The sequence below is a fragment of the Saccoglossus kowalevskii genome, chromosome 10, assembly GCF_978046115.1.
Source record: "Saccoglossus kowalevskii chromosome 10, keSacKowa6.1, whole genome shotgun sequence".
NCBI classification, from domain to species: domain Eukaryota; kingdom Metazoa; phylum Hemichordata; class Enteropneusta; family Harrimaniidae; genus Saccoglossus; species Saccoglossus kowalevskii.
The window spans coordinates 16538469-16560105 of record NC_140650.1 but is presented as its reverse complement, the minus strand read 5'-3'; the positions used below and the strand labels follow the sequence as shown (position 1 = coordinate 16560105).

Sequence of the window (21637 nt, the reverse complement as noted above, 5' to 3'; positions counted from 1 at the left end):
GACAGATTTCACTTAATTTGCTACAATCTTACATTCCCACTTTGCAAATGTATGAAACATCGCATAAAAATGATGATGAAGTAAATATCTCACTCTGACATTTCCACAACACTAATTTTGAAAGTAATGGAGGGTTTTATTCTGTTAATAAACATACCTACAATGAAATTCACCTCCGAGGACAAACAAAGCCTTCTAACTCACTGTATATTGACCTGCTAAAATCCATATTCTGCAATGAATTTCTCTATCTACCATCTCTACGTTTTATGGCGTGTATCTCAAAAGATCGTGCCTCACAGATTTGAAAAGTGGGAATGCAATACAGGGATGACTTAAATCAAGTATCAGACCACATGTACATTACATCTGACTGAATACATTGAGAACACATATGCTAAATTGGTGTTGATATCACCCCCCCCCCCCCCAAATGGAGATTGTTGTAATTATGCACATTAATCAGTACAGTACACAACTACATATGTATTTGCATTTTCAAGCATCGCTGGTGAATCTCGGTATATCCAAAATAGCAAACGATAATACACAAGGTTCCTTATGAAGCTCAAGTGATATTACCCATGATTCATTGGGAATGCAAAACCAAGTTACCAGCAGTCAGTGCAGTGTAAAATTCAATGATTGCCCAGGCAACACAATAAATTACATCAGTCTGAAAAAAAACCTGTGTTATATAAAAACCTGTCTAACCACATTTTCCATATTGATAAATATTTAAAATACATCTCTGTGAATTAAACAGTCTTCACATCCCATAATGATTTAGATTAAAAGAATTGTTAATACTTTACTGATTTGTTCCATTAGAAGCACACATCGACCAAAAAACGCATTTTTAGTATAATATCAGTTCATTAAAATATTATTTATTTTGACCATAGACTCACCTCTGTAAAATGTGTAAATATGTGCACTACCAATAGAGCAATCAGTGTACATGAAGAACAAATGGATCAAATGATGAAAAGTATTTCACAGTAATGTGATTCATTTCAACTAAATTTCAGATTAGCATGTGTTTTCACAATCAATACTGAATCATAGTTTCATGATTATTAACAAATTTGTCAATACAAAACAAAGCGCTATTATGATGTAAATGACAAAACTGGGTACAAAATCGATACACTTTAACGATAAACATTAATACATTTGAATATCTCAAAATAATTATCAATATACATATACTTTGTAAGAAATTAAAGTTGATTCTAATATTGATATGGAGCTAAGCATATCCCCTGTCACAATTAAAGGCTGGCACAGCTGCTATCGAGTACCCAGGCTTTAGGCTTTCACCAGCATTTAAAAATAATCATCCTTATTTTGGTCAATGTTCAACAATAACGATGGTTTGCAAGCACAATTTAATGATTTTTTTCAAAAAAAGTTCTCCAGAAATGTTTTTCTCATTTTTTTACATCTAGTGAAACATGAATAAAATATTTACAGACACAAATTTGTCAAAATTATATTTGACTGCATTGCACATCTTGGCAACACTGAAAAGAAGCATCAGAGCCAAAATATACAAAATATATACAAAGAATTGAGAGTAGACTTGCATTATATCCATGGATACACATTTCCATATCAATAAAACGAGCAATAATTGACACAACAAATCAAAAAAGTATTTCCAAAATGCTGAACAAAAATATGATGGGTTAATAAGGTTAGTAATTTATTTCTAGAAGATGGGCACTTTGCCTCAATGTTTAAAATAGAAAACATTTGAGGTGCATGCAGTTTTGTAACCAGAATGGTTTACAGTAGAAGTTCGTAGAAATAAGGCAGGAGAAATAAAAAATAGTTATAAAATATTGTACAATTTCCTTTCAGACTAGGAAAAAGTCTGTTTCTCATATCATTGAAACATAAATTGGAGGATATGGAGGATGCAACCTTAGAAAAGGATGGAGGATGGACCTTAGAAATAAATTTTTGAGGTCTGTTCTGCAACAAACACATAACAAGCTGTAATTTTGATTGGAATGAGAAACTTTTTTTTTACTGTAAATTATATTTAACTTGTTGTCATGGTGATGACCTAGGAATTTCATCCAGATGAAGTAAGTCAACTGCGCTCTCACATGGCCAAATGTAATCATGTCGGCGGGCAGAAAAATGGAATCAATTTGTAATGCTGACCTTGGATATAAATTCAGTCTACTCCAATATAAATTATGGTTGTAAGGTACCGTACTTGTTTGATTGAAATGCACAGAAACCCAAAATTACATTTATAGTGTATGGACTTATTAAAATTACTTACGATTTTAAACACACACGCACATGTCATTTACGTATGCACTTGTATAATTAATAATAAAGGAAATACGGTATAATAATATGCAAATAAAGAAGAAATAAAAATCAATAAGCCTAACTAAAATGACCAGAAGTATATGGCATTGTAGCACCAAAAAAATCAATAAATAAACAAAAAAAACTTAACATGTAAAATTTTCATCTAAAAACCATATAATAATATGTACACTGTTCACCTGCAGCAATATAAAAACAATCATAAATAAAATTTAATCTTGAAAATCCATCTTGCAAATTAATTATATATTCGTGACAAAACGCGATCTATTACGCAATTCAGTCACATGGCAATATACTATAACTTCAGATATAGCAACTTATATTCACATAAAATTATCGGAATAAAATTAAAATGAAAGCAGAAGACAGACTAACAGTGCAAATGCTATCCCATAATACCATAGTGTTATCCCAGGGAGTGAATGCTTGCCATTTACAGAGATTATCATTATTCCCTAATGTCTTGTATACACATGTGACTATATTAATTAATAATCAAGCTAATTAAAAAATAAATTAATAATGTGTAGCTATATTAATAGCATTCACCGCTATAACAAACAATAATTTAATTGTTGTTAAATGCACTCATTTTTTTAAAATAAGGGAAAGATTTTATAGCATTATTCTACTCGGGTGGCCATTTTGTAAATTTCCAAAAACTAGTTCAGATACCTCAGTCACAGTGATTAAACTTCAGAATTCATACATCAAAAGATTTGTATCCACAGCTTTCATCATTAGTAACAATATATTACAGCGATCTATACTGAATTTTGTGTACACTTACACACATAATGCAGAATAATATATTTTCATAAATACTCAATGTGGGTATCATATCTAGAGCTAAAAGTACACACCTTCTTAAATATTTAAGTAGAAGAGATCGATTAATCAAAACTCTGTTGTCAACTCTTATAAATAGTATCTATTTATTAAAAAAAATTCTGTATTTTTCTAGCAGAAACACATTTCCAATAGAAGTGTACGTAACCAAAAATTGCATTTATATAATAGTATAATACGACCATAGACACACCTCTGTCATTTTCACAATAGCTTGCATTACTATAGAGAAAATATGGTACGCTATTTTCTGCATTTGAAACGCATGAAAACCAAAGCCGAGATTTATTGACCTTTGACTCGTGCCAGCTTTGAATATGGTAATTTAAAATGGCAACTAGGTCAGTGTTTCATGTTCAATAAGAATTGATCATGGATGAGCATCAAAACACGTAAAATATTTGCACAAAGGTTTAGGGGAAATGCAGAAAAGTGCAGGGCGTGGAATGGTTATACGCTATAACGTGGATAAATAGATTATGTTAATGTACAATAAACAGAAATATTTTAGGCTAATTGATTGAAATACCTGAGTTGTTACTAGGTCTGTTACTAAGGAGGAAAACTGCCTATATTCCACATGTATGTTATTTAATAGTCACTGTGCATTTAATAAAATTTAAACAGAGATAGTCGATAATAATTAAACTATGAAATACAGCTTAACAAATCTCAACACACATCAAATGTCAGAAGTTCACAGAATACAGATTTCTTGCGCATCTTCATGTACATTACATTCAAAGGGATTCAGTTGCTATGGCAACATTCAAATTTACTCAGTATACAAGATTCTCATGATTGTATTTTCCAACAAAGATTTATAATTGTAATACAGAAATCAGAGACATAGTCTAATAATGTTAGAATCTATTAAACTAAAAATTATTTTAGTATTCAAATTTTCTATTTTTTAATATATATATATATATATATATATAATTTAATTTTCTTGTAAAATGTATTTTTTTTTATCTATAGAGAATATGGGGTACATCAGTCACAAGACCAGATTTTCGATTTTATGAGTTATTACAAAGGGCAGACCATTCAACCAACCTCTGAGTTAGGATTGTTATTAAGAACAGGACTGGGTATCTAATATTCTAAATAACTTAAATGGTATTTATATCCTGTTCTTTAAGGTAATTCTACAATACATGCTTGATCAAATGTATGTAAAATATGACACAGAACAGTACACTTTATACCATATTGATATTAAGGCATGCAAACAGGACTTAATGATGTTAAATTTTAAATTCATATGTCCAGATTGTATATTGCCTATAATATTTACTAAAGTCTGTTGATGCAAGGGTGTTAATATTTCGCAATTTTACTTGGTCTAGGACATATGACTACTCTTAGTGTCAAGTCCTTGCTACCAGTAATTTTAAATATAGGCAAACTTGAAAAATATAACTGTCTCTAATTGTCTACAATTTCCTATTTCAGAATACCATAATTATGTAATTTCTATAGTGCCATCAGTTTGTTTTGTCATGCGAGAATGGGAAGTTGATTTCCAGTTGGTTTTCCTGATTTGGGGCATTCTGATGAGCAATGAACATTTCCAGCGGCAAAATCAGACTGACAAAATTGAAAGATTTTAACACCGGAGTACGCAAGTTTCTATTGGTAATGCAGGAGCTCAACCCCTGTCTATTTGAGAACACTCAGTAGTCGATATTTTCTTTGGCCACCTAAAAAAACACACACTATACTAAGTTTCACTAGGATTGGTGCAATAGTCAAATTTAGGTTATTGAAGAATGGTCGTTGAATTACCTCACAGCGATAGCAAATTTGTGATGTCTGTACTGATGATAATGTTCCATTGTCTGTGTAAGATCCTAACACAGTTCTATCAGTTCTTGTGGTTTCAGTTGTATCTTTCTACAATGTAAAATATGTCGTTAATCAGTTACGGTGAACAAGCACACTAATTGTAGCTGTTTGCGGGAGTGTTTTGCTTCGTAACAGTCACACATTTTAGTTTGAGTATTTAAATGTGTTGACTTTATGTGTGCCAAGATTGGTGACGACCAACAGACCATCTTGAGTGATGGCCATTCCTAATGGACCGCTAATCCCATCAACTTCGCTAACAATCAAGCGAATAAATTCTCCTTCTGGTGAGAAAAGCTGTACACGATCAGCGCAATCAGCAACAATAATATTACCACGGTTATCAATACAAACACCAGTCGGACCAATGAACTGCCCACGGCCAGTTCCACATGATCCAATTGTGTGAATGTACTTGCCCGAAGTATCAAAGATTTTAACGCAGTGATTACAGTGATCAGATATGATAATGCGGTTGTCGTCCATGGCAACATAGCGAGGTTCATTAAACTTGCAGCTTTCATCACCACGAGATCCGAACTTATGAATCAGTTTGCCATCAAGATCATGAATGGTGACACGATGCCAACCAATATCAGTGACGACAATTCTACCTTTCTTGTTATCTACAGCGATGCCGTAAGGTTGTTTTAACGTACCATTATCTCCAAAGTGAAACATATAACGGCCATACAATGTGAATTTCTGCACACGATGATTGTACTCATCTGTGATGTAAACACATGGCTCGTCTTCTTCACTTATCGCTACATCTAGTGGCAATTCAAACTGACCATTACGTTTACCACGAGAACCGAATTTGCATTCAAATTTCCCGTCTCTGTTATAGATTTGAATTCGATCATTATCTCTGTCTGTAATAACCACATACTCGCCGTCTTCAGTGGATGCTACACCACTCGGCCAGTCAAACTCCCCGCCTTCATGGGTACTATCATTCAGTTCATACATCAATTTTGTCTTTCGCATCTCGGCCGCTTTTCTCTCTATTTGCTTCTTTTCAAGTTCTTGCTGCTCCTTCGTCATTTCTTGTATCGTCAGCTGGCTATCTGAAGTAGTTCCATTTTCACGATTTTCATATTTTATCTCCCCTAACGCATACGAAACTGGATCAGTCAATGCGTCATTGGGTATAAAATAAAGCTGACTCAGTCTCTCTAGGGTCAAGTCCTTCTGCGGAGATATTTTTGATATACCTTGCAATCTATCCACAACCTGGTCTTTGATTGACAGTATTTCCAAATCACTGCCATGCTCCAAAGCTTTCTCAGTAAAGTCAAATCCATCTGTAAGATTTTCTAGGCTTGACTTCAGGCTATCTTTATGAGCTGCCAGCTGCTTTAGTCTACTCATACATATTCTTTCTAACTTCACAACTAGCTCCTTTTCCTGTTTCTTAAGTGCTTCCACAACACTTTCTACAGTTTTCTGGATGATGTACTCTGTCTGTCCTTTATTTGCGATTAAATTAGCCTCCACTTCTTCCACGTCATCGACTGCATCTTGAAAAGATGAGACTTTCACCTTTACGTCTCTCATGAGATTCTCAATCAAATTTTTGTATTTGGTGACTTCATCTTTTAGGTATGTATGGGTGTGATCTTTGTGTTCAATCAGAATACAATCACGGCAAATTGGAACCTCGCACGTTTCGCAGAAGAATCGGAGTGTTTCTGTATCATGTTTGCTACACGGAGCTTCCGTTCTGACATTTTTACTGGCGGCGGTTTGGCCGTTGTCCGTCAATGATATCACACGATGGCGACGGGTGAATCTGGCGATGCGATGGTCGTGCGTTGATGCGCAGCCATCGCATAGGAAATCTACGCATTCTAAACATCGAGATGTGGCTTCTGCTGGACCGGAACCCGGGCATACCGTGCAGAACGCTTTCCGATTCTGATTATCTTCTTTCCGTGATGTGAACGCGTCCGATAAATTGAGAATGAAGAAATTATCCTTCAATCCGGCGACGCCATTTTCAGGGAGAAGCGTTTCGCATCGACACATTGGACAAGGGATGGTTTGACTTCCTTTCGGCACAACTCGCATCAGACACATCTCGCAAAATGAATGTAGGCATGGCAATACCTTGGGCTTCGTGAAAGCTTCAAAACAGATCTGGCAAAGCAGAAATTCTTCGCTAATTTGACTGTACACGGACAAGGACGCCGACATAACTGCTACTGGATCGAGATCGGGAATACGGAAATGAGATGAATGAGGTCACATGACAGGATGATGATCTCATATGACGTCATAGTTTTAATATTATAATATTAAAATCTGATTAAAACTGCATCAACAACACACCATAATAATGTATCTAATATATGTACCGATATATGAATATTTAACAAAGAATTAATTATCTTTCTGAAATTTATAAATCGTTTTTACTGTGTTTACAATTGCACGATACGGAAGTTTATTGTCCGGATGACGTTCCATAATCCTTAATCCAGATCTACTTATACTTTGCCATAGTAGTAGGAATGTCGTCTTTGTTCCGAAATAATTATTGAAAATTCTTCAAGCAAAGGTAATATCAACGTTCCGCCAATGCACATTGCTCACTTGGGTTGGACCATTTTAGAGAGGGGGTACAGCATGTACTACACTATATTCGACCGTAGCGCTGCATCGTTATGCAAATGAAAATATTATTATATATTTGAAGTGAGATAAGACTTATTTTCATTGTTCATATATGAACTCATATTATATCACATTTGGGTAAAATGATGAGATATTTATCGTTGGTGTCGTTCGTGAGATAATTGTGTTTACGCTATTATAATCTTTTTAGATAAATTGACTTATAAATTGAGGACGGGCACCGTTATAAGAATAAATGTAAAGCTTTGTTCTTACGTGACCCCAGAACTTGATTTTATCGTGCACGTAAATATCACTTTTGTGGAAATCTGTAAACATGTTTAGATTTTTAAAACCCACTTTTCCAACATTTCCACTTCGTTCTCAAGTTGGCCCATGTCAACAGTAAATACATAAACTAGAGGGTGAATTACAACTCGCTACACGGAGACACATTTTTTGAGTCGATTTAGAGTTTCTTCTTAAATGTCTAAATAATTTGCTTAAATCCACTTTTAGAATCTCACTATAAATACTTTCCGGCTCTGGTTCTTAGATTCTTTTCCGTTCCTTGTTCAGTACATTAAACCTAAAATGTTCTTACTTGCTGCGTATACTTGTTTTAATAAAGCCATTTTAGAATTCATTCATGAGATGTTATCATTTCATATTTGAAAATTTATTTTGTAAGATCTCTATAGTTCTTTTTAAAGACGTCACGGTTTATTTTTATTTATGTCTAATTTTTCTGTATTTTAGTGTTATAATTTAAAATTATATTTGTGATTTTCTCTAACGGGAACGCAATGAACTGTATACATGTAAATGATTTGATTTACCATCTCACATGATCATTTTGTTCTATTTATGATTATGAAATCACCTGACCACAAATCGCATGTATTTGAAAAATGTCGGTGTTTTTTTTGGGGGGGTGGGGGGGGGGGTAAATGCGTAAATGCTTATCGAGGAAACCATCACCATACAGTCACTGTAACCAGCAGTTGTGACTGCGCCAAGTTGTCACTCCGCTCAGGTTTTACCGGTGGTAAACAATAATATGCCAGCCATAAAGAAAGAGTTTTTATATTCAAATTTTGGAGAGATATTTTTCCCAAGAAATACACAATATTTGTACAGCATTGCTGTGTAATTGACGTTGCAAAAAAAAATACACACAAATATTGATAATAGATAATATCCCTTGACGACGAAATCTTGAATACACTTATTAGGAATGACAGCATAATTGTGTCGCCGAAGTGCAGTATATATGAACAATATATGTAGGAACCCTTTTCAAGAAAATCAACACCTTTGAAAGACTTGTAAGTCCATGTAGATGTCAATGCAGCTATAGGTGTTCTCTAAATGACACAGTGCAAAATAAATAACTGTATTTTAATATCAATGCCCATAACTTATATTTTAACAATATTATGACGGCTTAACTATGTATAAGATAAGTTGAAGTGGGTTTTTATTCAACTATATAGTATTTTCTTGAAACTTTGCTAAGTTATTCTCTGTAATAGGCTGTTGTAAGTCACCCTCCCCAAATGGCTGTCAAAGTAGGATTTAAATATGTAACATAATGGATGAGAACATTTTGTTATATTGTTTATTTTCATGAGAAACGACGTAATTACAAGTAATATAGATAACCGAAATTAATATTGAAACCAGTGAAATAACCAATGAGATGTAGCTGATCTGATGGGGTCCATGAAAATAGTTCGGAATAACATTGCATTTTTAATACTGCCGCTTGATACTAAACGTTCATGTATACATTGGCTTACAATTTATCTCAAACAAGTTACTGTTGTAAAGTATGGATGTGTGTTGTTGCATACTTGCTATAATGACAAAATCTTTCATAAATTCGGAAAACAAAACACCTTTCCAATATCTCACATCTAATGACACTTCTGTGACGTCGTCATAATAGCGTACTGACGGGGGGGGGGGGGGGGGGGGTAAGAAATGTCATTCAAAAGGACAATGTTTGGTTGTGTAGACGTCCGCTATTTAGAATTTAACAAAGCCCTAAAAGAATTGTATTTTTATTATTGATTGCTTGTACACAACAGAAACACTTCACCGTTTGAGGCGCTAATTATAAAAAAAAATCAAAAGCCAAGGCTTGATTGGCTACCGAACCCCAACTCCTAACAGTCTGACCAATCAGTGAGCAGCTTATTTGTTGACAGTTTTGTTTTTTGATGTAACAAATTCTACCTTCTATATATGCTCTGACTCAGCTGAAATTTTCACTGGGTAAAGTACAAAAGATTTTGCTTCCATTTATCAAGTAAAATGTCCCTTTCCAAATTCTGGTCTCATAATAAAATACCCAGTGTGCAAGATTTCGTATTGCTTCACCTAAAGCATGGCATTATTAATGGGTACATGTAATATCTTTTCTAGACTTGCAGTCTCATGATCTGTGTTTTTTCAATAAAATCAAAAAGTGTGGGATTGTTTATAAATAGCAAAAGCAGGGTTACCTCGAAATAACCTCACAGATGTTCAAGTTCAATTCCCAATTTCAAATATTTACAAGTTAACTTAGTTTTTACTTTGTGATAAAAGTGTAGTCAGACGCTTTCCCTGTACCATGTACAGCATTGCTTTCGACACAGGTTTGCAGAAAATTCCCACAATATAAAATTATAAGGTTTTCACCTTTGGACTTCCTGTGCGGCGGACATACAACAGGGATATCACAACTTGCAACAAGTAACATTGCCCGGTATAATGGGCAATGTAAAATTTTTTTTTGTCAATGTCTATAAATAAAACATCTGTGACCCATCCATTTTTATCGAGTGAATGAATGAGTGTAATGGAATTTATTGAATAGAATGAAGGTATAAAACCTTTTTATTTTTATTTACTCTTGGGATGTTGCTAAACCATCACTAGAGGGCGCTCGTTAATGAATTTTGCAATATCACAGAAAGTCAAAAATAAAACAAACATTCGATATGAGGCATTGTGGATGTTGTAAAACCAATAATTGACATCTTCGTTGTTGCATTTACTTATTCAGCATTTCCAGGTGAAGATATTATCATAGTAACGCTTTTTCGGTAACAGTAATATTATTGTATAGTGAATCAATGATGGTGGAACATGTAAAGGGTTGCCATTATTATACTGGAGGGCGTTGTCCCTCTATCTAGATTCAACTCCACATTAATGGATTTCACAGAATTTTAAAATAAGGATTGCTGAGCAGAGAGGATATTCTCGTATGTATTGATTTTTGCTGCACATATCAAAACAATCTGTGCATATGTGCATTAGTGAACAATTAGCTGTGTGCTACATGAAAAGTATTTTCAAGTTCATAATCAATCATGTTTTCATCAAAATTCTGTGTCACAAATCAATATTGAAAATGACATATTCTTTAAATTATGAATTTGATTAAAATTGATATCACAAAGACATAATGAAAAATCACATCTTGACAATTGACTGGAAAATTTTACAAGCAAAGGACACATTCCCTGGAGAATACCTGCTCAGGGAAGAATAGTTGTATGGTTAAGAAAAAATTACTACTGGTCACACATATGCAGTACTGTAAATGCATTAATTATTCACTGGGTTTTAATTTTGCTGATATCGGTAAGTAAATCCGCTGAATTCAATCAATATGAACATGTAAAATAACAATAAAACTCATTGCTTCTTTGAAAAATTTGTGATATTAAAACACAGTGAATATGCTCAATACATCAAAATAGTGAAATTAAATGTCAGAAAAAATAAATGGTTTTACAGTAACCTCACATTATCTAACTGTACTGTACATAGCCAGCTCCACATTTGAAAAAGTCGGTAATTTACCAATAGAGTTTTCCTGCACAGGGGAATAAACTTTAATTTGTCTCATATGTGTGTCGCGTCCGTTCTGGTGGTTTGACAATACTGCAATCTGAATCATGAATGTACGCAAAGGTTTTCCACTCCTATCTTGTAAGGGTACTATTACCCAACCACTGGGCTCTGTCAATTCCAAAACTTCAATCTCTTGTAAATCATGAAAATGGTTTCCAATTCTGACTGATATTTTATTCGGTGTGTAACTCTCATCTGCTTTGTAGTCGGCGTAAATACACAATCTGTTCAATGTTGTTTTCCGGCGAAACTGAATGTTGACTAGATGCGGCTGGGTACCATCTGATTGCCAATATGTCTCTGAAATACAAAAGGAAAATTCATGTTTATTGGATGCAAAATTTGTTTCTTAAATTCCTTGATAACCCTCTGCCAAAAACAGCTGGATAAAAATGAAACATGTATAATATTTTTAGTGATGAACACTTCCTAAGATAACATTGATAGTACCTGCTGCGCATTACATTTTTTTTTTTTCATCACAACTTTCCAATTTATTCATACAGTCACTGCTGAATGAATGGATAAACTTTGCACCAAGTGACTACACAAGTTTCAGAACGTTTAAGTAGTAGAACATTCATCCCCATTTAAAACGCTCAATATGGTACTACCTATGTAATGTACATGTGTAAAATAGATTTTGTTTGTCACTGTTTTAAATATTTTTTGTGCCAGGCGACAGTTCTGGACATTGAGTGTCACTGTTGTCTCTCCTGAGATATTTTTTGTATGTGCTAGTGCTGACACATAGTGCATTTTGCCACAGAAGTCATATTCATGTTTGGGACTACATGACAGGGCTGTTTGGCCATCTCTCTGTCAAATGGCATTTTTTTTAATGCGCTAACCTGGCGTCAACCAGGCTCGGTCGAGCACAAGCACCTGCGGACCTTAACCAAGGTTCCCCCAAAATCGCATTCGTTAGTGAATGAATCTCGGCCAGTGGAATTGGCCTTCCCATTGAGTCTGTGGCACACTCACCCAAGGTAGGGGTCGACCTTTTGATGTTCAGCCTAAGGTAAGATTTGAACTTGGGTCTACTGATCATGAGTCTGATGCAACTACCACTATGCAACCAGTGACCGGTTCACTGTTGTGACAACTGTTGTAAGAGCTGTACAGGGAATGCTCACACAACAAACATTCACATATTGATAGCAACCAGTTTTAAGAAATCAGCTGAAAGCCAGCTGCTCATTTATATGCAAGCTAGTAAACTTAAATAATTGCTAAATGTATAGGTCATGCTCGTACATAGTTTTTTTTTTCTTTGGTGATATAGTACTATCAGTAGTTGTGAACTTCGATTAATGTTTCTTTTCATTTTCATTCATTACCAACCAGAGAAGAGAAGCAGTTGCACAATAGAAGAAACGTAAAAAGGTCATGCACAGTCGTAATGACAGTGTTGCTTTTAAACCTGTATTATCTGATATATTTTGTTTGTAGCATTCGACATATGAAGTAGTATGTACCATATATCAAATACAACAATTATGGTATTTGTATTTATCTCGGTCAAAAATTGTTAGCAAACAGTCAAACATTGCAACATAAATATGTAGATTCGACCATGATTGAATTTTCAGCAGCTTGGGACATCAACAAGTTTATTGAATCGCATGCAAAATTAACATCGCTCTAATGTGGCTTAATTATTTATTCAAAATTTGATAAAAAGCATGACAGGGGATTTGTTTGATGAACGCCAACTTCTCAAGCTGTTCTGTCCTTCTTTCAAAATTCATGCAAGTTATACGAGATTTCATAACATCTAATGCAACAAGTGAACATGGAACATTTTATTCTTCCTAATCTAGTTGTGTTGAGCAGGTTGAGATTTTAGGTATTCTAGATGACAAATAATTCAGTCTGGTTCTGACATACATACATTTGTAACTCATGAACACCATAACTACTGATTCCAAGTCATGGCTCATTTTACTAAATATGTTCAAGACTTCAAATAAGTTTAACAGTAAGTACAGCTTTAATGCGACTACCAGTGGTTAGGAACAAAGATGGAAAATGTGACAGAGCTATTGTTCAATGTACCAGTAACCGTATTATATAAATATAGCGAAGTGTACATGGATGTAGCTGCAGTTCTGTAGGTCTGGATTTAGCTGGTGTCAAACCAATAGATGAACGAATCAGACTACAAATGCAACAGAAAACGGCAAAAAACGATAAAAACTTACACCAGCGAAATCCAGACCTACAGAACTGCAGCTACGGTAACATGAATGCAGAAGGGAATTGTGACTGTGTTGATTACATATGGTGGAAGTAAATACAATCTCATAATCACTAGCGTCAGTACAGGTTCTCGCGTATAAAAATTAACCTTACCCAATGAACCATCTCTTAACTGATCTACACCAAATCCTGGTTTGCATGATGATAAAGACCACACCGCTTGGGATCCAATCTCACGAATTTTACCTTGTTGTTCTAACAATAATGGGTCCTTATTATCACTCATCTGAATTATGATCACCAACAAATCTGAAAGTATTTATTCAAAAAAAAAGTTTTTATTAAAGTTGCATTCCTACTTTGTATTATATGCAGAACACCTCTTACTGATTATTAAGATACATATGAAACATGATAAAATCAGTTGGTATGGCAATGTCACTCACCAAATAAAAGTAAAACGCATATTTCACTCAAGAGTTTCTAAATTTGATTTTAAGATTCTGTAAAGTTAGATTTCTCATAAACTGTACCAAATCCATGATATTTTGCTGAGCAAATTTTTCCTTTAATGACCAACAGCAAATAAGAGAGGGTAGCCAAACTAGTTTTGTGGGAGCCGAATGATTAGCGGATGGAGGCAAACAGGATTATACTTAGGTGTTTGTCAGCAAGGAAATAAATTACTACATGTACTATTTTACACATCTTGAATTTTCAAGGTGAATGTTCCGGCGAAGCACTCCACTGTTGTAGAGGGAGGAATGTCCGAACGTAACAACACCGTGCAAACGGACGATGTATTTTACAGTACTACGTACGCACATTTAACGCGTGAATATGACATAGAAATTACATATCTTACTCTCGCTGACGAAATGTGGACAAGGAAATGTACAATTCAAAACTAGACATTACCTTAACGACAGAGTTGTTTAAAAATCACAAATTTGTTGAAGCTCACATTACGCGCGGCCAGCTGATTTTTTTGTACAATTGCTGGTGTATTATTTCCTCCAAAGAAAGGACGCCCCCAGAGATTAATTAATCAATACTCTTGTTTTTACTCAAGTTCTGTTCCGCCCTTCCACACTCGAGTTAGTAAACCAGTAAACTGTAATAATTGGCATATATTTCTGTTCAAAACCAACAATGCCAATACATAAAATTAATTTTTTCACAGCCTGTACAATTCACTAAGAATCCTGAGTTTCTCATGAACAAAATTTTGGGGAACTTGGACTGCAATAGAAAGAACGCACTGCAATCCAAATATTCATTGGTATTTAATTGCTCCACTGTGGTCATATTCACTTTTTAGTCTGTGGAAAATAAACTTTTTTATTTCAAGTGTTCACATGGATTTAATTTAGTAAAATCGACTTACCATAATTGCTTTATTAGAAGCACATACACTTATGCAAATGATAAATGTGAGTCTAAGGCGAAAATAATTTAATAATACAGCATACAATAAAAGCAATTTTTGATTTACATGTATATGCACTAGGTGAATATGGTGAAATGAGAAAATATAAACCCAGGGGAAATTTAATCTAGGTTTTAATCAAACTTATGGGTCAGAATAATTCTTTCTAATACGATACCCAGACGGTGAACCAACAATTTTGAGCCTTGAGAAATCACAGCATAATGCAGCAGTAAAAGGTTTCATGAATATATGGAACCCCTGTGAGTTGTGTGAAATGTTATTCTATTGAGAGTTTCCACCATTTTCATAGTACGCCCAGAACCTGTCAACTTCTTAGCCAAGTAAATCCACTCACACCTATAGCCTCCTCCCACTAGTGAACTTAATTTGGATTGTGATGGATTTAAATCTTTAAACGTTTCAAAACGTGTGGGAGCAGAGTCAACAGGCGACCTGTGCAGATTTTTGTGTTTTGGAACACATTTAGTGGTACTCTGAATGTTTTCAATTTTACGATAATAAATGGATATGGAAATATCCAGCACCAGCCGTTCTAGAAACCATGTGATATCAACACTGAATTATAGAATCTGACCTGAATTCTGCTTGAGGTAATTACGCGTTACTTTTCATAAAGAGACTAACTTGTGATTATCGTTAGTATTGGCATTTGTGAACTTCCAAAACAATGCAACATTCAAAAAAAAAAAATATTTTGTCAGGGAACATGGTGATTGTTGGGTTGGGGGTACTACAAACAAGGTTGTGATACCACCATATGCCTGATATGATCGCAAAATCAAATCTTTAAACAAACATATGAAGGAATAATTTAGACATCCAGGGTTTGGATAATTGAGGTTATTTGGTGAAACAATAATTTAATGACCAGCTGATATACCTTGTACAGAGTTGCATCGGTATGTACAACTATGAAATATCAACTTTTATTCATTAGTTTGACAAATTACTACAGTGAGTTACTGTATAGAAAGTGCAGACAATACGTCTCCATAAGCAGTATTAGTAATAAACCATGTGATCTAAGTTGGGGCATACTGTGAATGAATACAAAGGCCAGCACTTGTACTATAATGAATTAGAAGTTGAGTCTCTATAATTCTTCACATAGATCAATGAGCAGTATAGCGTATACAAACAATGGCGGTAAAATACCAGAAATGTATACTGGTACACTAAAACAAAATACATTTCAACTCTAGGAATTGCTGCAGGAGTACACTTGCACTTTTTCAATACATAAACCAATCAACTCAAAGTGTTAACTAAAACTGAACATTTTATTTACAGAAAAAAATTGCCAAAATCAGACTTAGAAAATTGGCAAGAGAACCATTCACATTTCTCATCGCATACAATAAAAAAAATATACATGTTATATGTTAAAAAGTTTTTGAGGGCATTTGTACTATCAACAGGCTTCAATTACAAAACACCTAATGCACTTAGAGCAATAAATTATTCGCACGTCACGTTTTTTTTTTTACAGAAATCAATACTGATGTGATTGTCAAATCAAAATTATCATTTGTTGAGAGACAAAAACAGCTTAAGAGACAAGTTAACCAGAGTCACTGTACAACTGATTTCAAACATATATACTGGTATTATTAATTCAGTGAATGTAACACTCGCATACAATAGATGTTGGCATCAACAATGATCTACAGTGTACTAGTATATACAAGAAATAACTCTACTCTAAATAAACTGCAACAATGTTCGTTTGTAGGATCTACATACAAAGGAAAGCATTCTACATAGACTGTGGCATTTTTGGGGACAATAGGTGATTTTCTAATCATTGCGAGATCTTACATATTGAGTGGAAAGCACAGATCAAATGCCTGCCGCAAAATGATTTTAATTTGAAATGAAATGATTTACAATTGTACTGTTGATAAAATATTTGGCACTCTCAACCCATAGCATTGTCAGCAAACTGGATGATTGTTTTGATGTGCGTGTCTGTATTCAACTTAGTACAACCATGGAAGGCACTAACGGAAGGGAACCACAACACTATTGTTTTAGCCTTAGGGACGACGTCAAAAGATCGATGTCGGATAAAAAACTTAATTCCTTTAGTTTTTTTCCAAACCCCCCTACCCCCCACTGAAACTTAATTGTTAAATATTGGTCATGGCGTTAGACTACATTCACCATTAAATACAAATTGATAATCGGACAGTAGTATTGCATAGCAGTTGGTTGTCGGGTGGGTGTAAACATTTTTACAAATGCACCTCATTTGACGCACAGATTTACACTCGAACCAAACCATTTTTCTGTTTTTTTCCCTTTTCGGTTATTTCTGTCCATGATTGGATAGAAAAGAACGAACTACAAATACTCCTAGATTTTTTTAACTTCATTAAAAAATAAAATCGTTTTTGTAGGATAGAAACTTTTTGAGGTCAAAACCCCCCACCCCCAAACTAAAGGAAATAAGTTTTTTATCCGACATCGATCTTTTGACGTCGTCCCTTACCCTATGAATGTTTGTTCACAAACATTGGTTCTTGTTAGCTTTTGGCACCTTCTTACAATGGGTCACGATAATCTCAAGTATTCGGTAATATTCGGAGCATGTTCAGCAGCAATAGATGAATGTGCATGCACAAGATTAAAAATTACGACTAGTTAGAATGTTGTTGTTTCCGGAGATCTTGGCGAATTTTAAAGAAAAATTGGCAGATAGAACATTGATTGAAGAAGAACTGATGAACTATCGTGAATCTTTTTGATTTGTACTGGTGATGAGTCGTAATCAATGATATATTTTATGGTCACGTTAACAGTCGGCGAGGTTATATCATATTCCGCTAACTCGTTACTTGTGTAAGCAATCGCAAACTATCATTGACATCAAAGAGGAGCTCGACAATGTCTATATCAGAATTAACTTGGGTTGAAACAAAAGGAAGCCAGTTAAGAGTCTTAAGTGGCCACTTGAGAGACGTCGTGGCTTCTTCCGTTAGTACCTTCCATGGTACAACGGAAATCAGAAGTACACTAACAGGTTAACTTCTCTAACATTGAGGGGCTAGAAAGCAGAATGTGAGGTTAAAGGTTGACACAATCTCTTTACAAACTTAAACAATAGTTTAGTACAAAAAGTATGATAAAACTGGAAATCCTCTAAAGCTGTCTCTTATGCTGTGATTGTTGCGGTTTGATTTGAGCTCTTTTGTCTCGGAATTCTTTCAAGGTGGTTGCTCGACAACTGGGACAATATACGGTGTCCATGAGATGAATGGTATTTGGATGACACGGACACGGTATTCGAACTCGTCCATGAAAACTACCGCCGCAACTTCGACACATGACGCTTGTATTACTGCGATTACAGTTGCATTCCGATCCTCCATCCTGCTGATGAATGAAAAATTAATGAATATTATTGTGAGTGTACATGTATGTACTAAAATATATATACCTATTAAAATCATCAAAACTTCGAAAAAATAAAAATTAGAAAAAAAAAAAGAAAATTATACAGAGTGATTTTGGATCTGTTAAAAATGAACCAAAATGTGTGACACTATCTAATTGGTGGTGGGGATAGCCATTGAGGTAAAAAAGTCCCAGCCAAACTTAGATCAAAGCATGGAGCTAAAAAAAGATACAATTTTTTTAGCTCCATGATCAAAGGTACCAGGATAGTCGCTGCTGTTTGTACATAGATCAGATAATTTATTTGTCATATTAACCAAGGAGGCCAGTTTTCCCTTAGTATGGTAGGGACTACCATGCGATTTTGGTGACAATTCGAGTCAAATTCTTATAAACAAATATAGCGACGAATATTTCAATACTATTTGGCATTGCACATTTGCTTTATGCAAGTCCATAGGAGGAACCATAGTTCCAAAATATGTGTGCATTAATATAATGATTATATATTGCTAATTGAAGAATTACTGATGCAAAGGCAAGATTATGAGAGGCTTATCTTTCTAGTTACCAGGTGTATAACTTTTTCTAGTGAAAACAAAATGAATAATAGTCTAAATTAACCACCAGCACAGTAATCCGAGAACAATGGAGATATTTCAAGATATTAACACGTTGTATAAACTGGGTGGTACACGTGTATAAATGTAACTATTCTATTATCAGCTGTCTGACACCATGAAAGGTAAAATTACCTTCCATGTTGACACGCAGTTCACGCCAAATTAGATGACAGCAACTGTGCTCCATCTCTGTCGGCCTCCCTGGACATTTACTAACAATGAACAGGAAGTTGTCCAGATGGTGGGTCGATTGTATTCCGATCTACATCTTGCAAATGCTATTCGACGACACGGTAAAAAATCTTAGATTGGTTACGCAACAGACAAGTAAACAGTATTAAACTGCTACATGCTCCCGTTGTTTGCCGGTAGAATGCATCTAAATATTATCTTGGGATTGCAAAACCTCTGGGAAATGTGTTCAGTTAGCTACAACAAGAGAAGGTCGATGTCAAACATTTATCATGATTGATGACGAACTTTACGAAGACGAATATACGAAAACGGCCGCCTATTCTCAGAAACTATCATGGCGATTGACAAACCCCAAATACATCCCAATTCGTGTAAGCGCTAAATCGTTCAACTCAGCATAACACTTACCATATGGTTTGTTCCAGGTCGTTTCATCTCAGCCAATAATGTTCTTTTTAGGGTCTGTCCACGTCCGCAAGTCGAGAAAAATCCAGCACTGGTCATTGCAACAGGAGAGAAGGGCACGTTGTTTCCAATAAAACACGCACTTCCAGCACCAGTGCATGTTTCTGGTGAAATAATCTTGCTTGGTACATCCATTTCCGACATTGAGGAGATTTGATAACGTGATTCTTGGAACGATTAGATGAATACGGTTGTAAAACTGATCGACACAGAAACTTTTATGAAGACGAAATCAGAAGACGTCGCAACACTATTTTGCAAGTTCAGATTACCCAAGTTATTTGCATATTAGATCACGTGGTTACATTTCATGATCTTACCACAAGAGGCCGCAAGTCGGTTCGTATTCCCTTGCCATTGTCTATTTGACATTCGACCAACACGGTCACAGACAAGTGAATACACAAGTGACTTTTAAAGAATATAACGGATAGATACTCAAAACAATGCAAGTATAAGAATCCAAATGCACTAAATATAGGATAGATACCAGACTGAAAATAAATTAAGAGGCCGAGTGGATATGCTTATTTTCCGCCGGGTTGCAAGCTGACCACTGTATGAGGACAGAAATCAATTTTCAATGTTAAAGATAACTATGATATGACCACAGTCAGCTGGCGCACACGTGATATTAAAATAAATACGATATTTACCATATGGGGCCGCCATCTTGAATGACGCATAAAACTAAATAAGAGTCTCTTATTTAGTTTTATGCGTCATTCAAGATGGCGGCCCCCATATAGTAAATATCGTATTTATTTTATTATCACGTGTGCGCCAGCTGACTGTGGATATGACTATCAAATGACTACACAGGCGACATATACGTACCACTCTTCAACCAGCTCACTGTGTATAAACTATGTAAATACAACCTACTAGAAACGTAGTGAAAATGAAAGCGACATTTTAAGTCGCTGCCAAGAATATTAAGAACAAAATAAACCTAAAATGTAAATCCAAAATGAACAAAATAGAATATAAAAATATACAGATAAAAAATATTCCCGCCGTTATGACATTTCTGGAAATTGGTTTCCAAACCTTCGTAGTATGCATCAAACTTCCCGCTTAAGAGCCTTATTGCTGTCAATCAGTGTACTCATAAATAACTCAAAACATGTACATGTTTCTCACACACTGAGATTAATGAGGATAACAGATTTAATCGAAACCAACGGGAAACAAACTAAAACGCATATGGCTTGGAATAAGTTCCATAGTACGATTATTTCCTAACTATATACGGCAGAAACGTGTTAACTCCATATTGGATTTTGCAGAGGATTATGGGATAGAAAAATGAACTATAGAGGGCGTTGGGGGACTCGTATCTTTTCCATACAGCTCTCATCGTCCGAATCGCACGGTTTCGCTAAAGCCGGCCATTCATAACCGGCCCACGAACCCGTGCGTGATCGTGTAGCGCTGTATTTCACTGCAGTTAAATTGAGTCATTTGATTGGGCGCGCCATGGAGCTGGCGCCACCAATCAGCGTTGCTGTGTCATAAATGTGAACGTCTTGGGTCATTACAGATTAAAACATAGGCGGCGTGTAGGCTTTGCGTTGATTCACCGAGAGTCAAGAACAGAAGGTCTATGTTCGTTGACACCTTTCCAAAATGTGTTATTCCAACGTTGAAAATTATTGTGGGCAAGTGAATGAAGACGGTGGAATGTTTAAATATTTGTGCAAACCGTGTTTTAGTA

General features: G+C 35.1%; 3 protein-coding genes across 3 annotated transcripts; all 3 read right to left on the bottom strand.

Annotated features, from left to right (window-relative positions):
- Positions 1–115: 115 nt before the first annotated feature.
- LOC100376608 (E3 ubiquitin-protein ligase TRIM45-like) lies at positions 116–7368 on the bottom strand. Its single transcript, XM_085504311.1, has one exon. It carries the CDS (start codon positions 7252–7254, stop codon positions 5200–5202), a length of 2055 nt encoding a protein of 684 aa, XP_085360437.1. The 5' UTR covers positions 7255–7368; the 3' UTR covers positions 116–5199.
- A 3551-nt stretch (positions 7369–10919) lies between these two features.
- On the bottom strand, positions 10920–14801 carry LOC100368804 (anaphase-promoting complex subunit 10-like). The gene is made up of 3 exons (XM_085504310.1): positions 14707–14801; positions 13942–14097; positions 10920–11886 (listed from the first exon to the last, which is right to left on the bottom strand). The coding sequence occupies exons 2-3, from the start codon at positions 14072–14074 to the stop codon at positions 11480–11482; spliced, it is 540 nt and encodes a 179-aa protein (XP_085360436.1). The 5' UTR covers positions 14075–14097; positions 14707–14801; the 3' UTR covers positions 10920–11479.
- Positions 14802–16502: 1701 nt separating this feature from the next.
- On the bottom strand, positions 16503–20199 carry LOC146737897 (uncharacterized). The gene is made up of 2 exons (XM_085504727.1): positions 19864–20199; positions 16503–18616 (listed from the first exon to the last, which is right to left on the bottom strand). Exons 1-2 carry the CDS (start codon positions 20062–20064, stop codon positions 18383–18385), a joined length of 435 nt encoding a protein of 144 aa, XP_085360853.1. The 5' UTR covers positions 20065–20199; the 3' UTR covers positions 16503–18382.
- Between the last annotated feature and the right edge of the window lie 1438 nt (positions 20200–21637).